At 56.9% G+C, this 10,163-nt stretch overlaps 1 protein-coding gene across 4 annotated transcripts; it reads left to right on the top strand.

Moving 5' to 3' along the window:
• The first annotated feature begins 28 nt into the window (after window positions 1-28).
• LOC141998420 (uncharacterized) lies at window positions 29-8,943 on the top strand. Of its 4 annotated transcripts, none has more exons than XM_074971224.1 (6): window positions 29-183; window positions 945-1,048; window positions 2,093-2,206; window positions 4,755-4,826; window positions 5,995-6,111; window positions 6,316-8,943. In XM_074971224.1, the coding sequence occupies exons 3-6, from the start codon at window positions 2,173-2,175 to the stop codon at window positions 8,604-8,606; spliced, it is 2,514 nt and encodes an 837-aa protein (XP_074827325.1). In that variant the 5' UTR covers window positions 29-183; window positions 945-1,048; window positions 2,093-2,172; the 3' UTR covers window positions 8,607-8,943. The 4 variants fall into 4 exon arrangements, with proteins under 4 accessions (XP_074827325.1, XP_074827327.1, XP_074827326.1 ...); XM_074971226.1 differs by having other exon boundaries at window positions 4,758-4,826; XM_074971225.1 differs by lacking the exon at window positions 945-1,048.
• Window positions 8,944-10,163: the final 1,220 nt, after the last annotated feature.

Here is a 10,163-nt window from a genome sequence, read left to right on the forward strand (position 1 = left end):
CCGGGGGTTGAGTTTCCTGGGCGAGACGGATGCAGCTGCAGTTCCGGGAGCCAGCCGGGGGTTGAGCCGCTGCTGGCCGGGGTGGGGGGAGCCCTGCCTCCAAGCCCCCTCCGCGCCCAGCCCTGGGGTGGGGGGGCTTTCTCCGGGCTCTGCCCGCACCAGCCCCTGAGCCGGAGCCTGCAGGTGATGGGGAGACCTGGGGGCGGGCGGGGGGGAAGCGCTGGGGCCGGGGGCAGCAAACCCGCCCAGGAATCAGAGGCCAAGTCTCCCAGGCAGAGGAGGAAGGAGACAGAAAAGTGGGGGGGAGGCAGAAAAAAAAGGGGGGGCGGAGTCAGAAGGGGGGAAAGATACTCCCAGTCCCCCCCCCCAAATCTGCCCCGGTCCATTGGCATCACCCTGGACAGACTGACTTTCCTGGGGACAAGCTGAAGAGCTGAGAGAGGAAAAGCCAGTTCCTGCCCCCAGCCCGATCTAGGGGATTGTGGGGGGGGAGAGGATGCGCTGCTTTGTGGGGGACAGTGCCAGGGAAAATCCCCCAGAACCGCCCCTTTGATTCGGCCCTTTTCTAGCGTTTGCCTCGGAGACACTGTTCCTTGGCACGGGGTCCCCGGTGGGTTTCGTCCTGCTGGGAGGGGCCGGGTCTGCGCTGGAAGAAAGAGACCCGGCGTTGGGGTCTTAAAAACGTCCAGCAAGGAACAGACAAGGAATTGCCAGGCTGAGCCGGAGCAGGGGCCTTTGTGGCGCCACCAGCCGCTCCAGAAAACCGCCTAGCGCACTGGGTGCTCGACCCTTTTCCTCATTTGCGGACCCCCTAAAAAATTTCAAATGCAGGTGTGGATCCCTTTGGAAATCTTAGACGTAGTCTGCAGACCCCTGGGGGTCTGCAGAGCACAGGTTGAGAACCAGTGGCCTATGGTAACGACAACCTTTCGTGGACCCCTTAGACATAGTCTGTGGAGCCCCAGGGATCTGCGGACCACCGGCTGAGAACCACTGGCCTACCAGACAATGGTGGACTCAGGTGCCTCCCTAACCCTCTTAGCCAAAGGTTAGTGCAAGTCCTGAAGGATTCGGGGTTAGATCCCGTCCCAACCACCGGCTTATGTCAGTCATCCTTCCACACTGTATAAAAACACGCATATAGTATTACGAGGATTGAAGTCCGGACAGCTGGATCTGACGGCATAAACCTAAAGACCCAGCTTCTGTAGCTCATAATCTGTGGCTGACAGGGTGAAGCCAGTTAGGGGGATGGGGCAAAATCACCTGTTGTTAGCCGGCAATATATACTGTTTGAGGCATTGGCTGTTGCACAGTGCAGTCACTAGAGGGAGACAAAAACACACATGGTATTAGCCTTGGGAACAGAGGAATTGGCTGTTGCACCGTGCAGCCACTAGATGGAGACAAAAAACTTACGTGGTGTTAGCCTTGGGTACAATGAGGCACTGGCTGTTGCACGGTGCAGCCACTAGAGGGAGACAGAAACCCCACCTCGTGTTCTCCTGGGTTAGACATCCCAGAATGGGAGGATGGGAACAGAGTAGTTCCAAAAAAATTTCCAAGAGAACATTTTCCCACTGGAAAATGCCATTTCTTCGACATCAAAACATTCTGCGGGAACTTGTCAGTTTCTGCAGAAATTTCATTTCATTTCATTTCGGAACGACTGGTTTTTTCCCACGTTTATTTGGTTTTCTGTTCTATTATAAAGAACAATAGAACATACCATTTAAAAAAGCCCAAATCAAAATGAAACATTTCAGTTTTATTGAAATAAGACATTTTGGTTGCCCCGACAGAAGGCGATTTTTGTTTTGTTTTTTTTTTAAACAGGACATGTGGACATTTTTCTCCTTGCGGAATGAAAGCCAAATTTCAAAATCCCAGGATTTCCCTTGAAACGGAAATTCTGGTGCCCACCCAGCTTGAGTTGGGACGGAGCCCTAGTCCCCCCCAAAACAGGGGAATTGCTGATTTCAGGAACCGCCACCAAATTCCAGAGCAAAGCAGCCAGCCTGCCACCCTGAGCTGGTGGGATTTTCCCGGGAGCAGCTGGTACTGAGTGGGGGGTGCTTCTTTTTTCCCCCAGGAGCTGGTAGCTTTCCATGAGGAGTCGGCGCCTCTCTGCAGGGTGCAGCGGGCTGGCGGAGAGCCCTCCGCAGGGACGCCATGCAGGAGAATTATGAGACGCTGATATCTCTGGGTAAGGATTCACTCTCCCTCGCTTAGTGGTTTGTCTGATAGGCCTGAAGGAACGTGAGTGCCTTGGATTTCTGCAGGGAGAAGATCAGCCCCTAGAGATCCCATGAGAGACAGAGAGAGAGAGACCGTTTTCCATACCACACACCCCTCTTCTCCCTGAGGGACATTCAGAAACAGCCAAGTTGCTAACCTCCCCAGAGACTTCAGTGGGGGCAGAAGGGCTGTAGGTACTTGTGCTTCACAGTGGCTAGCAGGTTTGCACCTCTGGCTAGCAAGTATCCGCTCAGTTTTCCCCAGCCCTGCCTCCTTACAGATTTCCCCTTGTCTCTGCACCTGGAGAATCCAAGCCAGAGATCTTTCCCTTGCAGAGTTCTTTTAGGGTGCATCTACACTGCACATTAAGCCCGGGCTCTGACTCTGGTTTCAGCCCAAGCCCCTCTTCTGTCTGCACACAAATCATTCTGACTCGGGTCGGTGAGCACGTAGGACCGAGGACCCTACTTAGATGGGTGAGAGGCCGAGTCCCGCTGTGGCCCGATTCCAAGCCCTGTCATTTTGCAGTGTGGACACAGCTCAAGCCGCAGACCTGAGCGCAGTGTGGACATGTTGCCCCGGCTCTGAGACCCGGGGCTACCAATTGTAAGCCCAGATTTACAATGCAGTGCAGACACTCAAGCGCCGACTTGGAAACAGCACGTTCAGAAGCCAGGATCCAGATTGACAGTGTGATGTGGCTATGCCGTGAGCTCTTGCTGTTTGAGCAAGCCTGGTGCAGTGGTGAGGGTCTTCGCGTTGGGTGGGGGAAACCAGCCTTCGATTCCCTGCTCTGCCATGGACTGTGTGTGCGTGATCTTGGGTAAGTCACTTAGGGAACATCTACATGGCCAACGACAGCCCGCCCCCGTCCCTAAGCTTCAGAGCCGAAGCTCCGACCTGAACGTCTACATGGCTATTTTCAGCGCTGGAGTGGAGTCTGTCAGCCTGGGCTCTGGGACTCACTGCCCGGACTGCTGCTTGCAGTGTAGACGCACCCTTAGTGTTTCTGGACCTCAGGTTCTGGTCTGTAACACGGGGATAACAGCTCTGCCCTATATTTAGGGCCCGACCAAATTCACAGCCGTGAAAAATATGTCACGGACCATGAAATCTGGACTTCTGTGCGCTTTTACTCTATGCTGTTGGGTGAAAGTATACAAAAGTACACAATGTTTCTCAAACTGGGGGTCCCCACCCAAAAGGCTATTGTGTGTGTGTGGGGGGTCATGGTATGGCCACCCTTCCTTCTGTGCTGCTGCTGACGGCAACGCTGCCTTCAGAGCTGAGCACCCAGCCAAGAGCTGCTGCTCTCCGGCCCCCCAGCTCTGACAGCAGCACAGAAGGAAGGGTGGCAGTACCGTGACCCCCCCTACAATAGATTTGCGACCCCCTTTTGGGTCGGGACCCCCAGTTTGAGAAACGCTGAGCCTGAAGGGCTTGGCGTGTTTCTATTTTGCCGTTTTTAACTACCTAGTCATGTTTGGTTACAGCACTGTGAAATTTAAGATTTAAATATCTGAAACTGTGACATGCAAGATTTTTAAAATGTTATGGCTGTGAAACTTACGCAAATGGGCCATGAATTTGGCAGGGCCCTACCGATATAGAGGACAATACGTTATTCACCGACAGCAGTCAAATCCTGTCTATGTCGGAAAACATCAATTTCATCGCGCATGCACAAAGCAAGGAAAATCTATTTCATAAGAACGGCCCTACTGGGTCAGACCGAAGGTCCATCTAGCCCAGTGTCCTGTCTTCCCACAGTGGCCAATGCCAGGTGCCCCAGAGGGAATGAACAGAACAGGTCATCATCAAATGATCCATCCCCTGTCACCCATTCCCAGCTTCTGGCAAACAGAGGATTTCCAGTGATAATCATCAAAATTCGTGGCTGGACAAAGCAAGGAAAATGCTGCTGGAGAACTTAGTAGAGTTTGATTTAAGGCAATTTACTTGGTAGATTCCTAGGCCAGACGAGACCACTGTAAACATTTCGTCTGACCTCCTGTCTAATACAAGCCAGAGAACTCCCCGAAATAATTCCTAGAGCAAGATCTGATGGGAGGTTGACCATTTGTGTGTTAACCATTATAAAACTTTAACTTTCTGAATCGCAATGTCTACTGTCATTAGAGAATTATTGTCGGGGGTCGCCCCCCATAATTTCCCACAACCGTGGGCACTGAAATTGGTGATAATTTTTAAAAATGCTTAAAAATAAACCTGGGTGTTCTCCATCAAAATGATACCAAAATAAAAATTGAATTCTCCCAAAGCCTAATTAGAGACTGAAAGGAGCTCAGATGCTGTGGCAATAAGGAGCCACGTAAGAGAGATCTGAAGTCCATGGAAAGTCAGTGGTCATGCAGCAGACCCTGCACTGTTGATCTATCTTCTTTCACCTTGCGCTGCTTTTGCTAAGGGAGGGGGAGCTGGGCTGGTGGTTGTCCCAGGCAAGACCGTCCCGGCCTGCGGTGCGTCTAATCGCCGTCTCATCCGTTTCTTGTTAGCAGAAGAGATGGCCATCAGCATGCCGCGGATCACCGCGATGGCCGAATCCCACCGCAGGGAGCTGGTGTCGGGTAAGTCCCTGCAAGTCAGAGATGACGAGAGATTTGCAAAAGTCGTTAGTGATTTAGGAGGGTGGGGGCCCCAATTTGAGCCACCTCTCAAGGAGGCCTGAAAGCCCCGAGCAGAGCTGGATTAAATGTCTCGGATTAACTTTTTGTGGAGGAAAATTACAGCGGCAGCGACCCCGAAGCGTTGTGCGAATTGGTGCCTGTTGCGGCCGAAAAAAGATAAAAAAAATTCTGGAAAATTGAAGCGTTTTGACTTTTTCCCAAACGAAACTGTTCAATTTTTCCGCTTCGAGAGGACATTTTGTTTCAAACGTCTCCTTTTCCTTAAGTGAACAAACAAGTCAGCAAAACCGTTCCAGAACGGTCAAAATCCAAACCCAAGGGTTGGCGTTTGGTCAAAAGGAAATGTTGCGTTCGACCCCAAATGAATGGGGTTTTTACTGTTTTGGTTTCCCCAAAATTCAAAAAAAAAAAAAGTAAATCATTTTTGGTTCTACCCGAGACGATATTTTCCCCACTCAATTTCTTTGGAACCGCCGGTGAACCAAAATATCTGTATTCACCCAGCCGCCCTCTGCCCTTTAAGGGATGTCAGGTTCTGGTTGTCCCAGTAATCGAATGACGAGTGGCTCTTGCTACCTAAAGCCAACGGGATTTTGTACTTGATCTGTTGGCTGAGGGGCTTCCATGGGGAAGGCATTCGCCCAGCTGAATAATTCAGCCTGGAATTTCCAAAAAATCCTGACGTATTCCTGTGTCCAGATCCCACAGGATTTGGGCCCACAATGATCATCTGCTGCCTTGGGCTTTGAAAGGGAGTTAGGGAAAAGATACTGGATTTGTATCATTTTCCCTTTGCATCTTTCTGATCCGTCTACCTAGGTCAAGGTGTCAAATGCATGTCGTGGAGATGGTCCAATCCCCTTCTAATCATGGACCATGTGCTGGAGTCAATCCATGTCTCTCACTGTGTCTCTGTGCAGTGCCTGGCACGATGGGGCCCTGATCCCAGCTGGGGCAGGGACTGTCTCCCGCTGTTTGTCTGTGCAGCGCCCGGCACAACGGGGCCCTGATCTCAGTTAGAGCCTCTATGTACTGCTGTAAAACAATCAACCCAGCCTGATTAGTATCCCATCAAAACTTAATCTGTCCTCTTCTCTCCTCCTGCCAGCGGGATTTCCGATTTCTAAACCTGACCTGCTCTCCTGGATGGAACGAGGGGAAGAACCATGGGTCCCAGATCTCCAGGCCTCTGAGGACAGGGAGATCCCGAGAAGTAGCAGCCCAGGTGAGCAGGAGTAAAGCCAAGGAGAAAACCACATACGAGTGAAATATTTAGACTGTGAGCTTTTGGGGGCAGGGACAGTCTCTCGCTGCGTGTCTGTGCAGCGTCCGGCACAACGGGGCCCTGATCTCACTCAGTTTCTCTAGGTTCTGCAGTGGGGAGATCCTCCTCCCTCGTGACTCACATCTGGATTCTCTTTCCCTGTAGGCGAAGGGTCAGCAAGCGAAGAGGAGGAGGAAGAGGAAGAGGAGGAGCGGTCACCAGGATCTCCTGGGAAAACAGAGCCGCAGGGGACATCCCCGGACAAAGAGGAGGTGGAGAATCCCAGCCCGGGGCCGGATGGGAAGCTCCAGAACTTGGAGGGGAAGAATCAGGACAAACCTGCAGGCCAGACGGTAGTCCTCAAGCAGCCGCCGGCACCCGCGGGGGTGGACAAGGCATTTCGCTGCGCCGAGTGCGGGAAGACCTTCAGCCAGCGGTCCAACCTGATCCGGCACCAGCGCCTCCACGCCACAGACAAGCCCCACAAGTGCCCCGAGTGCGAGAAGAGCTTCAGCGAGCCGGCGGCGCTGGCCCGGCACCAGAAGTCCCACGCCGCTGGGAAGCCCTTCCAGTGCGGGGACTGCGGGAAGGGCTTCAACTGGAGCTCCCACCTGGAGCGGCACCGGCGCATCCACACCGGGGAGCGGCCCTACGAGTGCGAGGACTGCGGGAAAGGCTTCAGCGTCAGCTCCCACCTGGAGCGGCACCGCCGGGTCCACACCGGCGAGCGGCCCTACAAATGCGAGGAGTGCGGCAAGCGCTTCACCGTCAGCTCCACCCTGACCCAGCACCGCCGGGTCCACGCCGCCGACAAGCCTCACCGGTGCCAGGACTGCGGCAAAGCCTTCGGGCTGGGCGCTGCCCTCCTGGCCCACCAGCGGAAGCACCGGGGGGAGAAACCTTTCCAGTGCCCCGAGTGCGGCAAAGCCTTCAGCTTCACCTCCCACCTGGAGCGGCACCGGCGCGTCCACACCGGGGAGCGGCCCTTCCAGTGCGACGACTGCGGGAAGAGCTTCAGCCGCAGCTCCCACCTCTACCGGCACCGGCGCGTCCACACCGGGGAGAAGCCGCGGAAATGCGCCGACTGCGGGAAGAGCTACCACCTCAGTGCCGCCACCGTGGCCCAGCTCCAGGCCGCGCCTGCCGGCAGCGGGAGGGATCCCACCAAGTGTGCCGACTGCGGGCGCCGGCGCGTGCCGCCGCCGGTCACCGTGCCAGAGCCCCCCCCGGCGCCTTTGGGCTGCGCAAATAAGCCCCACAAGTGCCCCGAGTGCGGGAAGGGCTTTGGACAGAGCTCCTCGCTGGTGAAGCACCAGCGGATCCACACCGGCGAGCGGCCCTTCCAGTGCGGCGAGTGTGGCAAACGCTTCGGCTGGTGCTCGGCCCTCATCAAGCACCGGCGCATCCATACCGGGGAGCGGCCGTACCGCTGCGGTGACTGCGGGAAGGCTTTCAGTGTCAGCTCCCACCTCGACCGGCACCAGCGCGTCCACGCCGGCGACAAGCCACACCGCTGCCCTGAGTGTGGGAAAGGCTATGGCGAGCCGGCGGCGCTGGCCAAGCACCAGAAATCCCACGCCGCCGGGAAGCCCTTCCAGTGCGGGGACTGTGGGAAGGGCTTCGCTTGGAGCTCCCACCTGGAGCGGCACCGGCGCATCCACACCGGGGAGCGGCCCTACGAGTGCGGGGACTGCGGGAAAGGCTTCAGCGTCAGCTCCCACCTGGAGCGGCACCGGCGGGTCCACACCGGCGAGCGGCCCTACAAATGCGACGAGTGTGGCAAGGCCTTTGCCGTCAGTTCCACCCTGGCCCAACACCAGAGGGTCCACTCCGGCGGCCGGCCCCACCGCTGCAAGGACTGCGGGAAGCGGTTCGCGGCGGGGGCCCAGCTGCTGGCCCACCAGCGGGCCCACCGGGGCGAAAAGCCCTACCCCTGTGGTGTCTGCGGCAAGAGCTTCGGCTTCATCTCCCACCTGGAGCGGCACCGGCGCGTCCACACCGGCGAGAAGCCGTACAAGTGCCCCGACTGCGGCAAGGCCTTCAGCCGCAGCTCCCACCGCAACCGCCACCAGCGCGCCCACGCCACCACCGCCCAACACCGGCCCTTTAAGGGAGGGGGCGTGGCTGAGGCCGAGAAAGGCTCCGCCCCCTCTGTCCCGACCAAACCACAGAGAGGCCCGGCCGCCGCCACCGGTGCCGAGGCTGCCCTCTCCCTCCTGCCAACCTGGTGGGGGGAAGGGGAGAGAAGGAGCAGCCAGCCCCCGGCCTGGGCGGAGGACGCCACAGCAGCATCCGTGCCCTTCCCCCACGCTGCCGGGGGGCTGCGGGGATGGGGCATGAAAGCCTTCCCTGCCCCGGACGTGGCTCCCACCCCATGGCGGCTGGGGGATGGCAGCTCAGGCTGGGCGTCCACCCTGCCCCAGGAGGCCTGGCCCCAGCTACCGCCCACTTCCTAACCAGCCTCCCGTCCTTCTCCGGAGCTGTTTACCGGGGCCAGTGGCTTCCCGCCCCCTTCCCAAAACGGGGGGACGGGCAGCAGGCCCTCCTCTCTAGACTGGCAGGCCCCCAGGAAGGGGACAGACAGTGGGTGCTCCTGGCAGCTGTTGGGCGCTAACCCAGCCACCCCACAGGGCAGGGAGACAGCCTGACCAACGAGAGGTGGTCTCCCGCCACGCACGCACCCACCCACTCCCTGTCCCATGGCCGCCCCTGGCCTGAGGATGTGTCACCCCAGAGAGCAGCAGGCTCACACCCGGATCCCATGCCTGAGGGGGATGGGAACCAGAGCCAGAGGGGAGGAGGTCACTTGAGTAGTGGGGAGGCGTGGGGGGTGAGAATTTGCAGGGGAGGGGGGGTGAATTAAGCACCTGGAGCACAAAGGAGGAGGTGAGGACGAGGTGCTGGGAGGGGGCTGCATTGTGCGTTTTGGGGGGTAGGGTTGCCACCAGTCCGGTTTTCACCCAGACAGTCTGGCTTTTGGCTTGCGTGTCTGGGTGCCATTTGACAGGCCCTGATGGCCGTTTTTTTTAATGGTGGGGGGAAGAGGCGGAGCAGGGGTGTGGGACATCAAGGAAAGAGGTGAAGAAGTGGGCGGGACCTTGGGGGAAGAGCCGGAGAAAGGGGAGGGGCCTTGGGGGAAGAGGCAGAGAAGGGGGCAGGACCTTGGGGAAGAAGACAAGCAAGGGGTGGGGCTTCAGGGGTCCAGTTACCAGCCATTAGAAAGGTGGTGATCTTATTGGGGGGGCTGGCAGAGGTGCGGACTTGTATTTGGGGAACTGGGTGGGGATGGTTGATGAGGGGTGCAAGCAGGGCCAAGGAGAGCCTGCCTCTGACTGAGCATTGTGGGAAGGAAGAATCTCATCTCCACACTCAGCTGAGCGTCACATTTGTACCATTCCCCATCAACCAGCCCCCCCCCCCGCAACCTGAGTGCCCCTTTGATATGATTCCCCAAAATCCTGAGTGGTACATTTATACTGTTCCCCAATAGCCGCCCACACTGTCTCATTTGTACCGTTAGGCGAGTGATCATTCACATTTCTGATTCAGGGGACGTTTCACAGGAGGCTCCAGGATTTTCGCCGGCACCAACACTGACGATTGAGCATGGGAGGCAGAGACCCCCACGGGGGAAGCAAGTGAGACCCCGATTTCATTACCAACATGAGATACAGTCAGGAGTGAAAGGAGGAGAGGTAGGGAGGCTGGATCTGGGACACGTCCAGGTTTGCTCTTTGGAAGTCAGTGTCTGAGCACTCGTTGCACGGGTGAGAAGCCAGAAATATCTGGGGCAGCAGGTGCCGATCGCTGTGTCCACAAATGATGCTGCAGAAGGACTAAATGGGGGTGTCTCCCCTCAGTTCCTCAAGAGGCCAAATCTGACCTGAGAAGGAAGCCAGAAGAGATAATAGTCCAGGCCGCATCAGAATCCAGGCCAATCCCCTCCACTGAAGCCGCAGAAAGGCCTGACAGCCCAGCTGTTGTCCAGGTGGGGACAACAGAGACCCTGTCTG

The sequence above is a fragment of the Natator depressus genome, chromosome 14, assembly GCF_965152275.1.
Source record: "Natator depressus isolate rNatDep1 chromosome 14, rNatDep2.hap1, whole genome shotgun sequence".
In the NCBI taxonomy this organism is placed as follows: Eukaryota; Metazoa; Chordata; order Testudines; family Cheloniidae; genus Natator; species Natator depressus.